The 14,844-nt window shown below is 42.9% G+C and overlaps 1 protein-coding gene across 1 annotated transcript in view; it reads left to right on the top strand.

Moving 5' to 3' along the window:
- Positions 1–14,526, top strand: part of LOC140694902 (uncharacterized) — a 1,054,641-nt gene extending 1,040,115 nt beyond the window's left edge. The window contains exons 11-14 of the mRNA XM_072957918.1: positions 13,455–13,626; positions 13,735–13,790; positions 14,080–14,219; positions 14,382–14,526. Coding sequence (XP_072814019.1) covers positions 13,455–13,626; positions 13,735–13,790; positions 14,080–14,219; positions 14,382–14,386 — 373 coding nt within the window. The 3' untranslated portion in view covers positions 14,387–14,526. The remainder of the gene's footprint in view (positions 1–13,454; positions 13,627–13,734; positions 13,791–14,079; positions 14,220–14,381) is intronic.
- Positions 14,527–14,844: the final 318 nt, after the last annotated feature.

Raw genomic sequence — 14,844 nt, 5'->3', positions numbered from 1 at the left:
GATGGAGCCAAGGCCTGGGCCCAGATTCCGGTTTAAATTGCCATTTCTTCACCATAGGGCCTTGGAATAGAATTCAAAATCTCTTAACCTGTTGGTGAATCTGTGAAATGGGCATAATATTCATTTTACCCTGGGATTGTTGTAAGATCTAAAGAGTATTATAGCACACATGAAGCACTTAACCCACTGGCACTTAGCAGTGTTCACTGTGTGGGGCCGCCCCGCTTAGCATGTGTCAGAGCCGTAAAGGCAGCATTTGTCTGTTGAGGATGCACTTGCAGCCCCTTGGCTAGGTTATGAATTTGGTGATTTCCTATAATCCTTGTAATTCTATGTGCCATGGACAGTTATTTTCATGGACAGATGAGGAATCTCATGGTAAAAAGACTGTATAATTTGCCCAAAATCAGACCATAATTTTGGGTGCAGAGGCCTCGGTTCAGCATGGGCCCCTGGGCCTTCTGCCCTCTCTGTTCAGCACCAGAGCCAGATATGGAGTCGGCTGTTTCCCTGCCCAGAATATCCGGCAGGCCGCAAGACACATCTGGCCCTGTGCTGCTTGAGCAAAAACTCCGAAGGAGAGACAGTTACAAAAGGGATAAACATAAAAACAGACGACAGCAAATTGTGATCAGCTCTGAGAAGGAAAGGAACATGTCTCGCCGTACAGAGCTGGGAGCTTTCCCGTCTGGGCTGCTCTGGGGGTGTTCATCTCAGCTAAACAAGTTCTGCTGCTGCACCAAGGCAGGAAGGCAGGGCGCGTGTGGCCAGGTAGACAGGGCCTCGTTGATCTTACTCATTCCCCATTAAGCGACAGTTGTCTCGGGCACTTAACTAATAAACAGATGTTGGCCATAATCATCACGCACTTTGCTTGGTAGTTTTATTGGCCCCAGCATTGAGATGAGGTCATTGAAGCTGGGGAGTTTGCTGCATGCCCGTGATTACCTTGCAAATACCCCAACTGTTCTTTCAATCTAGACTGGTGTGGCTGTCATGTCCCAGCCCTGTGAATGGCATCATGTAGCTTCTCCCAAGTGGCCCAAATGACTGACATTGATATGCTTAATTCGTTGGAAATAGTATGTGACAATAATAGAAAAAGGTAGTAAGAAATTGTTTGGAAAACTGGAAAAAACCTTTTCTTCCCCAGCTGGGGGAGCGTAACCTGTATCACTCACCCTACTCACTGCCTGTCACCTCCTCCCCGCCGACTCCGTGTTCATAAGCCACACTGAGTCTTGGGAGAACATTTTGCCTCATGACACTTTTGACTAGGACCTGCAACTTCTTTGTCCCTGGTTAACTCTCTCTTCAAAGCCATTCAACTTTTTTGCAGGCTCCTCCACTCAGATGTAAGAATAGCCTCTTTAAACTTCTTGATGCAGCTCCTTAATGAATATCTTGTGATGGAAACCTAGCCAAAACAGGGATGTATGCATATAGTGACTGCAAACTCAGCACTTTGTTAGTTCAGAATCAGAGGGGTGAGTGACTCAGGAAATGCTTTTTTAAGGTAACAAGGGGAAAGTGAAAGGACGCTTGCTGTGTGAGAAAGAAACATCTCAATCACAGCCAGTAAGGCACCTGTGTTCAGGATGGGGTGTGGCGAGTTCAGAGTTCTCACAAAGAAAATAGTGGTGTGATGGGAGCGAGGACAGTTGGGTACTTTATTGGGGAGGAAAAATTGGGCTGAACATTTCCTTGTTGAACAAGAGGATTGTGACATGATGTGCTTGTATTTTGGAGAGAAGGGTTTTGTGGGGACAAGCCTAGGAGTACGCTGTATGTCTGGGGAGTCAGCACAACAGAGAAACACAGAGAACCGGGCAGACCCCAAGACCCATGCTGGGGGAGAGACTGCCCACCAATTGGAGCCCTGGAGGCTGCTTCTGTCCCTTAGCTGTGGCCTCAGACCTCCCTTCACAGCCCAGTCCTGTTGATACAAGAATAAAAAACGTTGGGCATGAGAAGGGCTGTGTCCCAGGCTTTCATTGAGCCCCTGGGATGTGCCCCACCAGATTTTGTTCCTTAACTTCATGCAGTAAAGAATTCAAGAGCAAGCCAGTGTTGAGTAAAGGTAGATTTATTCAGAGAGATACATTGAAATGCAAGAGAAACGTCACGAGGTGTGGGGGTTTGATGCTCATATTAGAAGTAGGTACACACTCCACACATTGTGGGCCTTCCCCAAAGAGGAAGAGAGAGTGGTGACCGCGAGGTGGCGCTGTGTTGCTTGTTTTCTTGGGCTTGGTGGTTTCATATGCTAATAAGTAGAAGGACCAGCCTTAGGGCAAGGGGCTAGGATTCCCAGGGAGTTGGCCATTTCCCACCCTTTGACCTTTTGTGGCTAGCATTGGGACTGCCATGGTGCCTGGGGCATGTTATTCACCAAGTTACTATTACAATGGATGTTTACTGAAGCTCAAGATCTGCTAGAAGTTAAATCTCTTCATCCTGAGCCTCAAGGCCTATTGGGGTTTGAATCCTTTAACATTTTGATGTTAATTGCTGTGGCCTTCCTTGAATGGCTGTGCTCTTCCCCCTTCCATCCTGTCTCACTGTGATGACACAGAGACAGCAAAGGTCGGGCCCTACCTGTGCTCCTGCATTTAAAGGTGGGAGGTGTGAGGTGGGCTTATGATGACCCTGAATGGTAAGAAAAATGTTTCAGATTTTCCTACGTGAGACAAGGGGACCTGACAGCAACCTCCGCAGATTTATCTCACGGGCATTATCGCTTGTGTTGTTATAGAAACAACAGGCAAGCCAAGAAACAAGTATAACTCACAAGGTTGTAGTACTGAGATTTATTTCGCTGGCACGCTCAGAGGGGCTTCATTTCCAAAGCTCTGAGCACCTCCAAGACGTGCACATGAGGTTTTATAGGGTTAATTACAAGTATGGGGCTATTAGCCAATAAGGCTCAAACAACAAATAGCAAGGAATCAGTACACTGAAGCTTATCAATTTGGAACAGATCCCGTTACTGACAATTGTTGTCCTTGGATTTACGTGTTAGCTTATTAGCCCATTAAACTGACACTAAACTTCAGGTTTACCAGGTAGCTCAGCAAAACTTAGATCAGTAAACCGACACTTATCACACTTAGATTTGTGACTTAGCTTGTTAGCCCAGCTGGGGTTTTCCTTCACAGTGTCACTTATATTTTTTATTTTTCTTTTTATCTTTTTTTAAGTATTTAACTAAATTTAATATCAGGGTTCTTTGGGAAAGAAATTTCTCTTTATCTTTTCTTTGGGGTTCTTTTGGGGGGGAGGTAATTAGATGTATTTATCTGTTAGTGGAGGCCCTGGGGCTTGAACCCAGGACCCCGTGCACGCTAAGCACATGCTCTATCACCCGCCCCTTCATCATTTTCTTTTTGCTTTAGCTGCCAAGAATCTTTCAGCTGAATTTGTAGTCGGCCTTTAACACTTGCCCTGACTTCATGGAATCCATTTTTATGAGTTTATCTCCCCCTGGTTTCATTTAAGTATTGAATCTCCATTTTCTCTTCACTCTCCGTTTTGCATTTTTGTTGTTATGGTTGTTAAGCTGTGTTTAACAGAATTGTTTAAATTCTCTTTTAGCAAGAGGCTGAATGTAAATAAATATGTAAGCAAACAGCACAATTAAATGCTTTTATACATTCTGAGCTGTTTAGTAGTAACTTAAAAACCGAATTGAATATCAAAGTGATAGCATTTTAAAAATATTTTTTAATTTTTCATAAAAATATAGCTGATTTAAAATATGATATTAGTTTCAGGTGTACAATAGATGCTCCATTTATAGTTACTGTAAAACATTGTCTGTATTCCCTGTGTTTAAGATACATCTCTCTAGCGTGTTTACATTACATGTTGCAGTTTGTATAAGAAAGTTGGGTAACGCAGAGTCTGGAACGTGGCTGTGTATGACTCAGGTTCACGCTCACCCTGCCTGTCAGAGCTCAGGCCTTCACTCCTTTCTGCAGGGGAGCGAGTGGAGGCAGCTCTCATCAGCGCTGTCACCACCCTCTGAGTGGCAGTGACAGCAGTGACTGTGTGTGGACGTGCAAATTGTTTTTCCAAGAGCTTTATATGCGTTTCTGCATTTAATAATTAAAGCCCTCCTGTGAGGAAGCGTTTTTAATGCATAATATATTTTATTTTGATATTGATAGATTTCAAACATCTGGAAAATTTACAGTAGTACAATAAACGCTTAGATACAGTTCACCTTATAGGGCACTATTTGGCTTTCTGTGTCTGGCTTATTTTAGCATAAAATTTCAAGGTTCATCCATATTGTAGCCTGAATCAGTACTTTATTCTTTTTGTTTGATAATATCCTTTTCCATTTTTTTTGGTTTTAGTTTATTTAAAAATATTTTCATTGAAGTCTAGTCAGTTTATAATGTTGTGTCAGTTTCCTGTCTACAGCAAAAGACTTCAGTTAAAAAGGAACATACCTGCATTCATTTTCATACTGTTTTTAAACATAAGTTACTATAAGATATTAAATATATTCTCCTGTGCTATACAGTATAAACTTGCTGTTTATTCTTTACATACTCAGTAACTGCAAATCTTGAACTCCCAATTTATTCCTTCCCACACCCTCCCCCCTCTGGTAACCACAGTTTGTTTTCTGTGACTCTGTCTGTTTCTGTTCTGTAGATAAGTTTATTTTTTTGTTCCTTTCTTTTTTTTTTTTTAGATTCCACATGTCAGCAATCTCATGTGGTATTTTCCTTTCTCTTTCTGGCTTACTTCACTTAGAATGACATTCTCCAGGTCCATTGATGTTGCTGCAAATGGCATTATTTTATTATTATTTTATGGCTGAATAGTAGTCTATTGGACAAATATGCTACAACCTCTTTATCCAGCCATCTGTCAGTGGACATTTCGGTTGTTTCCATGTCTTGCTATTGTAAATAGTGCTGCTGTGAACATTGGGGTGTAGGTGTCTTTTTTAATTAGGGTTCCTTCTGGATATATGCCCAGGAGTGGGATTGCTGGGTCATCTGGGAGGTCAAGGTTTTGTCTTTTGATGAACCTCTATACATTTTTCCACAATGGCTCCACCAAACTGCATTCCCACCACAGTGTAGGAGGGTTCCCAATTCTCCGCAGCCTCTCCAGTATTTATTGTCTGTGAACTTCTGAATGATGGCTATTCTGACTGGTGAGAGGTGATATTTGATTGCAGTTTTGATTTGCATTTCTCTGATAATGATATTGAACATTTTTTCATGTGCCTACTGGCCATTTGTGCGTCTTCATTGGAGAAATGTTTCTTTAGGACTTCTGCCATTTTTTGAATTGAATTGTTTGTTTTTCTTTCTTATTAAGTGTAAAAGCTGTTTACATATTCTGGGAATTAAGCCCCTAGCAGTTTCATTTATTGCAAATATTTTCTCCCATTCCATAGTTTGGTTGTCTTTTTGTTTTGCTTACTGTTTCCTTAGCTGTGCAAAAGTTTGTAAGTTTAATTAGATCCCTCTTGTATATTTTTGGTTGTTTTTCTATTGCTTGAGTAGACTGCTCTAGGAAAACATTGCTGAGATGTATGTCACATGTTTTGCCTATGGTTGCTTCTAAGAGGTTTATAGTGTCTTGTCTATATGTTTAATTCTTTAACACATTTTGAATTCATTTTTGTGTATGCTGTGAGGGAGTAGTCTAACTTCATTGATTTACATGCAGCTGTGCAGTTTTCCCTGCACCATTTGCTGAAGAGGCTGTCTTTACTCCATTGTATGTTCTCACCTCCTTTGTCAAAGTTTCAATGACCAAAAGTTTGTGGGCCTATTCTTGGTAAATGTGTTTATCCGTTCATTGATGGATGGATATTGTTAGTAACTTTTGGATACTCTGAATGATACTGCTATGAATATTGATGTGAAATTTTTATGAGAATATATTTTCATTCTGTTGGCTGTACAGTTGGCCCTCCATATCTGTAGTTTCCACTACATGGATCCAGATGGCTGATTGTAAAGGGACTCGAACATCCTTGGATTATGGTATCCAGGGTGTGGGGTTCCTGAAACCAACCCCCCAAGGGTATTGAGGGATGACTCTACATATAGGAGTGGAATTGCTGAGCCATATAACTCTAAGCTTTTGAGGAAATACCAGGCTTCTCCAAAGAAGTTGCACAATTGTCCCTTTCCCCTGGCCGCATATGAGGTTTCTCTGCCTCCTGAACGACATTTGTTATTGTCCGTGATTTGGTAATAACCATCCTAGTGGGTGTAAAATGAGATCTCATTTTGATTTTGATTTGTCTAGTGATGTTGAGCATCTTTTCATATGCTTATTGGCCATTTGTATATGTATCTAAATTCGTGGTAAATTTAAAAATTGGGTCTGTTTTATTGTATTGTTCAGTTGTAAGAATTCGTTATATATCCTGGATGCTACTCTCTTATTAGATACATGTTTTGCAAAATTGTTCTTCTATTCTGCACATTGTCTTTCACTATATTTTTTTAAACATTAAAACAATTTCTTTACAGGGGAGGTAGATAGATGTACTGATTTATTTTATTTTTCTTGCTAAGCAAGCACTCTCTGACTTGAGATACCCATTTCCCCTGTCATTTCACTTTCTTGATGATGTCCTTTGTAAGAAAAGGGTTTTAACTTTGATGAAGTCCAGTTTATCTGCTTTTTTCTTCTATCACTTGTGCTCTTTGTATTGTATCCAGGAAACCAAAGCCTATCCTAGGACCACAAAGATTTATACTGTGTCTTCTTTTAGAAAGTTTATAGGTTAATTTTTACATTTCTGTCTGTGATCTACTTTGTTTTAATTTTTATTTGTTATATAAAATATGGGTGTTCAGATTCCAGATTGATTCTTTTGCCTGCAGACACCCAGCTGTCCCTGCACAATTTGTTGAATAGACTATTCTTTCAATGGGGTGTTTTTGGCCCCGTAGTGGAAAACTGTCTGTAAATGTAAGTTTTTCCCCGTGGGTTTTTATTGTGTCTCATAGATTTATTTATCCAAACTTATGCCAGCAACATACTGACTTATTACTATAGCATTTTAGTACCTTTTAAAGTGAGTCCTCCAACTTTACTCTTCTTTTGCAAGGTTGTTTTGGCTATCCTGGGCCCCTTGCACGTCCATATTAATTTTGGGATCAGTTTTTCAATTTTTGCAAAGAAGTCAGCTGGAATTTTGATAGGGATTCCACTGTATATGTAGGTCATTTTGAGGAGTCTTAATATTTTTAATAATACTGTCTATCATTCCATGGAAATGGGATGTCTTCCATATATGTAGATCTTTTAAAATTTATTTTGGTGATACTTCAAAAAGTTCAATGTACAAATCTTGTAAATTTTTGTTAAATGAATCTCTCATTTTATTTTTAATGCTGCTGTAATTGGAAATGCTGAGTTTCTTATGGGTGGGACTATGTATCAATCTTCTTATTTCTAGAATTCCTTAACAGAAATTACCCTAGTTATATATTTGCTACTTAAATCTATCCACAACAATTCCCCACCCCGTGTTATAAGAAACCAAGATCCAAGTTAAGCTACCTGAACACCTATGTGGAAATGTGAAATGAGACCCTTGGGTGGGGCTTTGTGCAGATGATACTGGAGCTTATTCAGGATGGCTTCATCGTAATTTCTTTTAAACAACCCTTTCGGTGTATTTACTCAGATACATTAAGAACATGCCCTTTTGATGTGCGGAGTAGTTAAGACTATGATTTTCAAATAATTTCTAATGAGAGTGTTGTTCTTGAAACCTAATTTGCATCAATCTTTGTAGATTTATGTTTCAGGGGCTTTGACTAAAGAACACCTGTCTTTAATCAATAACGACAACTAAATGCTCAAGCAACATGTAAGAGCTTGAGCAAACTGCCCCTACCCCATAGTGCTGGGTGGCTGCAGCTGCAACTGGAGTCAGCGCTTACCTATCCCAGTACGCTTGTGCTGATCTGCTCAAAGTGGTTCGTCCAACAGTTTGTCAGTAGTCTGTTGGACAAAGTCATTAAAAATTGATTGAAGGTTGCTGGAATGCAATATAATCTTATTAATATTAATTAAGCACATATTGAGTGCTTATTGTATGATGGAATTGTCCCTCAGCCTCACATGAATATTATTTCTCATAAAACCTCACATATTTCCTTGTTAATCTCACTTTACAGATAAGGAGACAGACAATTAGGTCTTCTCTCTTTTGGGGGAGCTCATTATCAATGATGGGAAGTTATAAGGAAAAAGATATTGATTCATCATGAGAAAACATTTTTCTGAGGGTCAGCAAAGAAGAAGATGAACACTGAAGAAGGTGATCATTGTTCAAGTGAGACAAGCCCTGGGTTGTGCGGAGTCTGCATCCCTGTCCTAGAGAAGGCACGTGTAGAGCTGCGTACTGGGTGAGGCGGCGCGGCCGCGCAGGGAACGCGGATGCTGGGCCGTTGGGCTGTGCTCAGGCCCGGTGGGGCTTTCTCCTAAGGGCAGTGGACCATCATTGACAGATTTTATGTTGGAGAGTGGGGTGCTCTCGTAGTTCACTTTTGTCTTGTAGAATGCTTGGAAACATTTAGAAGGCTTGGCAGGAGGTGATGTGATGAGTCAGAGTAGGGTGGCTGCGAGGTGTAGCAGTGTTCAATTTTCAAGTGGTTTTCAGGGCCAGGCTTGTGGCTCAGTAGCCGTGTCAGTTTGAATGACGCACTCAAGGAAGTGAAACAATTTATCTAATCAATTGAAGCAGTGATGTACCCAATTCCCAGGACTGTTGTGGAGATCCAGTGAGATAACGTTTGCAGTGTGCAGCATGGTCCCAGCACAGAGTCAGTGCTGAGTGAGTGACAGTGAGTATCTGGTAGGTCAGGTGTGGGTGGTGGGACTCGGTGTCTGAGGATATCTGGGCCCTGAAGGAGGGGTCCATTCACATCTGTGAGTGATGGGTCTGAGTTGGGAGAGGCACGGAGAACTTAGCCCCGGACCAGAGGCCCTGGGCAGGACGGCTATTGGAGGAGCACCGTGAAGTCAGCTCTTTGCAGGTGGAGTTGGAGGTGCCCTTGTGACATCTAAGTGCAGTGTCACGAGCTGAAAGAGGAGGTCTGGGCCAAGGCTGTGCATTTTCGAATAATGTCAACTCCTGAGGACACCGAAGTATTGATCACTGAACGGAAGTCATACTTTACAGGACAAATGAATAGTAGTATCACCTCTGTCATCAAAGCTCACGTCTATTTATTCATCACTCAGTTTGCTAATTGGGTACTTACAGAGCTCACTTCACCGTCCTCCCGTGGGCTCAGGCTCCATAGAAAAGAGCTGGTGTGTCTTCCTCTTTTCCAGAAGAAGACACATTTAGCTTGTAGCCTTCTGTACCTCGCCAGACTTAGGATATTAGTTTGTTGGTTTAATTGTATTTTCTGTTGGCCATGTCCTGACAGGAGAGAAATTTTACCTCATGGTCATGTTTCAATTAGCTGTTACTGAGAATTGCTGATCTGATACATAGTGTATGTATTATATTAACTTTGTAGAGTAGTTATCATTTTTCTGTCTTTGCCCTTTAATTTTGATTGCCCCTTCAGTGTTCTATCCTTTTTGGGGCCTTATTTTTTTTTAATTAAAAAATGTCTGTTAACAGTTAAGAAAACAAAAACAAAGAAAAAATGCACATGGGAGCTAAATTTAGAAAATATCTAGTGTGTTTTCTATCTCGGCAATGGAGGGTTCTAGAAACTCGTGAAAACTTTCATTACACAAGTTCCTTAAAATGCTGATTAAGAAATAAAACCTTCCTTCCTCATCTTTCAAGCTGCACAACAAATTGTCAAGAAAGTGAGGGGAAATTCTCAGAAGCCAAGACAAATGAGAAAGCAGGGTTTCTGGGAGATATGCGAGCCTTAGAATCCCTGGGGTGCTGGTTCGATCCTGAACTGATTTTCAGTTGCCTTGACAGGAGGGCAGGATGTGAGCCCCAGGCCTCTGACACTAGGAGTTGGATGGGGGATCATATTATGGGCCAAGCCCATCCTGAGGATCTTGGTTTACTAAAGGGTGAAATAGGAAAAAAAAATTTCCTCAAGGCAAGAAAATAAGGAAAGTCAATTTTGTTGGAAGAGGGGAAAAATAACAAATCCAAAGTAAGGATATAGTTTAAAGTTGTTCTGGCATTAGAGTGACCACAAACACCTGGCAGAAAAGCACAGCTACTCCTTGATTGATAAGTTGTGTTTTGAATGAATCAGTGAACAGCCATTCTGAAAAAGGCCTCCAGAGTCTTGTGGATCAAGATACTGGACAGCAAACACCTCCCTTCCAAGGTCTCATTCAAATAACCAGAAAGGTTTTAAAGGAAAGAAGCCATGATCATAGTTCTATTTATTAACATTTCTATATGCTACGAATTCAGAGGTGACTATGTAGTTGTCTCCTCTATTACGGACCTTACTTTCTCTTTGGGGAGACAAAATGACATAGTTGGTAATCTTGGTGGAGGGAGGTGTTAGTCTGTTGCACTTAGCCAGGAGAGGAGATTAAGAAAACAGTGAAGGGTGGGTGAAATTTTTAGCTGAGGACAGTCTTGTTCACTTGGCTTTTAATTGCAGGCTCAATGAGCTGTCACTGGAGGGACTAGATCTTACAGAGGATGGACTTAGCTCAGGCCTCATTGGAATGGACAAATGAACCTGGAGAAAGACAGTCAAATCTGTGCAGACATTAAAGTTCACTTGAACGTGCTGCATCCCTGAGCCAAAGATAGGACAAATATGCAGCAATTCTTGAGGACAGAAGAGTGGTTGTTAAGGTTCTCCAAGAATGAATCCCATGGAACCGAGATGGCCAGTTGTCAAACTGAGACTTTGTTCTTTGGACGGTGTACCCAGCAAGGGTATTGGCCTTTTATATGGTTCCATTTGTCTTTAATACATGTCTGTTGATGAGGACGTGGGCACAAATGTTTGACACCTTGTCGAGGCGATTTTGGATACCTGCCTAGAAGCACGGGCACAGTTGCGGCTGCTTCATACATCTTGCAGCCCGTCCCTTTCCCCGGCTCCGTGATCACGGCAGAGTGGTTCCTTGTTGACCTGTCCGTTTCCTCTGTGACATCATAACCCATGAAAAGACCGGAGCATATTAACTTGGCTTTGTTAAAGTCAAAGAAACAGATCAAATATGGAGTCAGATTTGTTCTTTCCTATTTCAGTAGTACCATGGAGATGGCAGTTTGGGCAGCTTTTTGTAGTGTCCTGGAGGCTTTCTCTCTCAGCTTCTGGGTGCCTCTATTGAAAACCCTTCATTGCTGTCTGGCCTGCTGGTAATGCACACTGCCTGTTTTGCCCTGAAGATGTGTTCTGTTTATAAACTCATCTCTACTCCTTGGAAAACAACTCAAGAAAAACTCAGTTGGTTTTCCACCAGCCATGGGCAGGGGTGAGGTATACCATGTTATTATTTCATAAAATAATAGTAATAATAGTAATAGTAATAGTACTAGAAATAATAATAGTATTATAATAATAATAATAATATAAAAGAAGTCTTAAAACAGGACTGAGCACACTGGAGAGAGTCAATAAATGCTTTCTGGCTTAAATCAAAAGTGATGACTTAGTGATTCCATGGCTGCTGTATTTGCTAAGCTAGTTACTCCTTTGCTCCATTACACATTATTTTAACTGAAAAAGAAATGCAAGCAAATGGTTAAAAAAAAAACTCAGACAGAGCACAAAAATACACAAGTGAAAGAAGTTTTCCCTCATCCTCTGTTCTTTCAGCCCTGTCTGGAGATGCCACTGTTTACTATCTTTTGGGTGCTTTTCCAGATATGCTTTGCACATTCCCATCTATGTATGTAAATTCCTTTAAAATTTTAGTTATTTTTAACTTAAAGAGATTTAAATCCTCAAGTGGCTTCTGCCCGGGTAATAGAACAGAACAAATCTGACTCCATATTAGATCTGTTCCTTTGAATTTAACCCTATGCTCTGTCTCCTAGGCTTCATCTTGCTTGTAAAAAATTGTTGCCTAGAGCCTGAAATACACAGGAGAGCTTATTCTGAAGCTCTGACCTTTAAGATTATTTAACACTTTTTCATTCATTAAAAGATAGCAAATTGCAGAATAGAAAATAACGTTTGTTTTGTTGGAGATTTACAGGGATCTGACCCACGCAGATAGCTGTAAGAACAAAGGATTCTAACAAGAAGGAATTCCTACACTAAGAAGTTTGCAACAACCAAGCGCGTAGGAAAGGAGCCTGAATTGTGACTTGGGGAGATGGTTTTCCAGAACATTAGTTTGCCAACTAGGTCTACAGAAACTTGCTATTCCAAGCCCCAACATCTGGTTTCCAAACTTATTGGCCTGTCCTGCACTGAGGAGAATGAATTTGGACTTGGTAACACTCCTATCTACCTAGAAAGCTGGGCACTGGAGCTGAGTGTTATGGAAACAGGCCAGCCAAGAAACAAGCACCAATCGGAGTGCTGGAGTACTCAGAATTATTATGCCGGCGGGCTCAGAGGGGCTTCTGCTCCGAAGTTCTGAGCACCTCCAAGACGTGCACATGAGGTTTTAAATACTTCAATACAAGTAAGGGGATATTAGCCAATAAGACTTAAAGAACAAAAAGCAAGGAATCAGTACACTGGAGCTTATCAATTTGTAATAGATCACGTTACTGACACTTGTTGAGCTTGGAATTGCGAGTTAGGTTGTTAGGCCAATAAACTGACACTAAACTTCAGATTTACGAGATAGCCCAGCAGAACTTAGATCAGTAAACCGACACTTATCACACTTAGATTTGTGACTTAGCTTGTTAGCCCAGCTGGACTTTTCCTTCACATGAGGACAGCTCTCCCACCCCCAGGAAACCACTGTGAGCCCTTGATGTTTCCACTAGGGTGGGGTATGGTTTACCCAGGAGGGATGGGGACTATGCACCAACACTCAGGCAGTCTGCTCTGTCTGGGGCTCTGATCTTGTACCACACCACTCCCCCCAGCCCAACACCTGGGACAGTGGAGCTAAGGCAGTGATCCTTCCTGCCTGTTTCCCAGCGTGTAAAAGGGGAATATGTGCTCTTCCCAAGGAAGTTCTGAGCGACAACACCTGCGGGTGCTTGGTTCTCAGAGCAACAGAGAACCCAGCTCCGCATGGGGGCAACGGGTGTGATCCCCGTAGTGTTTCTGCAGAAGCATCTGATGGAGGGCTGGATCAGGGAGGTAAAACATGAGCTGCGAGACTTGAACGGTTACAGAAGGGTACAGAGGTAGGTCTGCCATCTCAGGGTGCCCTAGAGGTAAAGCTTTTTCTCTCCAACTCCGCTACGACACTCCCCTATCCAGACCCATCCCTTCTCTGCTCTTCCTGTCCATCTGTATCCCTCCACTTTTCCCCTCTTCTCCACCCGCTCCCATCTTCTCCCTCCCTCGCTGTCCCACCTTCTCTCGCAGAATCCAGAGGATCCATGTCCCTCCTGCGCATGCGCTGTCGGTGCCTGGTGGTCCGCTGGTTCGAAGCTCCATGTCCAAGCCGGGGATTGGCCCCAAATGCTTCTCAACTCTGTCGCCCGTTAGGCCTTTGGTTCCTGCCTGGGGCCGGGGCTTCTGGCTGTGGAAGTGCAAGGTGGGGTGCTCCCGGGAAAGGGTTCAGGCGGCTTCGGGAGGGTGATCCGCCTTTCACAGCCCCCAAGGGCGCCAGTCAGCCCGTGTTCAGCTGAATTTCTCTGGCCAGACCCTTCTGACAGCACCACCTGCCCCGGCGCCCCGGCCACAGCTGTCCAGGTCCAGGTGTGCGCCTGCCACCTCTCACGCAGCCGGGATCCCCTCAGTCCACGGCTGGCGTCCCCTTCCCCTCTCCCGCCCGCGAGTCCTCTCCTCCCGGGCTTCCTCTCCTCGGCCGCCTGCCCGTCCCCACCAATGGGCGGGCTGTTTCCCGGGTGGGCGTGGTCTGCAGACCTGGACGGGAGCGGGCGGCTTATGCTGGTGCTGGGGCTGGCCTCCGAGCGGGGCTGCAGCCCGCACCCCCCCTTTCCCTCCCCCCTAGGGCTGCCCTCCTTTCCCTTTCACCCTCCCTCAGGACCAGCTCAGTGGCGTGTGTGCTGCTCCCGGGGCTGAGGGCCTCTGGCTGTAGCGCCCAGCTTCACCTGGTGGAGTCGGGAAAAGGGAGCATCAGTGCTGAGCAAGCTTCTGTCTCCTCCCTCAGTGTTTCTGCCGCAGGTAAGTACCTTGAACACTTTCAGGTGTTATGATGGCGGTGCTTGTTGATGTCACGTGTTTTTATAGTGAGAGGAATTAACAGTGGTGAAAGCAGGGCTTGGTTCTGTTAAAAATGAGCTGAAGGCATGAAGCTGTGATATCCTCCTTCCTTCCCTCTCCAAGGGTGAAACGTGTGACCGTCGATTTTAAAAAGACAGTTACAGTCCCTAACTAGCCCAGCCCAGCTAGTGTGTGTTAACAGGAACAGCATCACCAGAGGCCTTGGAGACCCAGGGATATTGCAGTCCTAAAGAACTCCTGGCACAGTTTTGTTTGTATTGGTTTTTTGTTTTTCTTAAATTGTGGGACAGACTAGTGGTATAAAAAGAAAAATATTTGTCAAGAAATATTTTTTCATATAACAGCGTTATTGTGATATAGTTCACACACCATGAAGTACATCCATTTTAATGGTAAAATTCAGCAGCTTTTAGCATATTCACAGTTGTGCAACCATTATTATTCCAGAACGTTTTTATCACTTCAGAAAGAGCAGTGGAAATTAATGACCTATCCACCCCTCCCCAGTGGTGGTTCTAAAGAAATTTCTTGGCTAATCTTGACCATAAATTCACTTGTTACATTC

This window comes from Vicugna pacos, unplaced genomic scaffold (genome assembly GCF_048564905.1).
Source record: "Vicugna pacos unplaced genomic scaffold, VicPac4 scaffold_110, whole genome shotgun sequence".
NCBI lineage: Eukaryota > Metazoa > Chordata > Mammalia > Artiodactyla > Camelidae > Vicugna > Vicugna pacos.
This window is presented reverse-complemented; position numbering and strand designations above follow the sequence as displayed.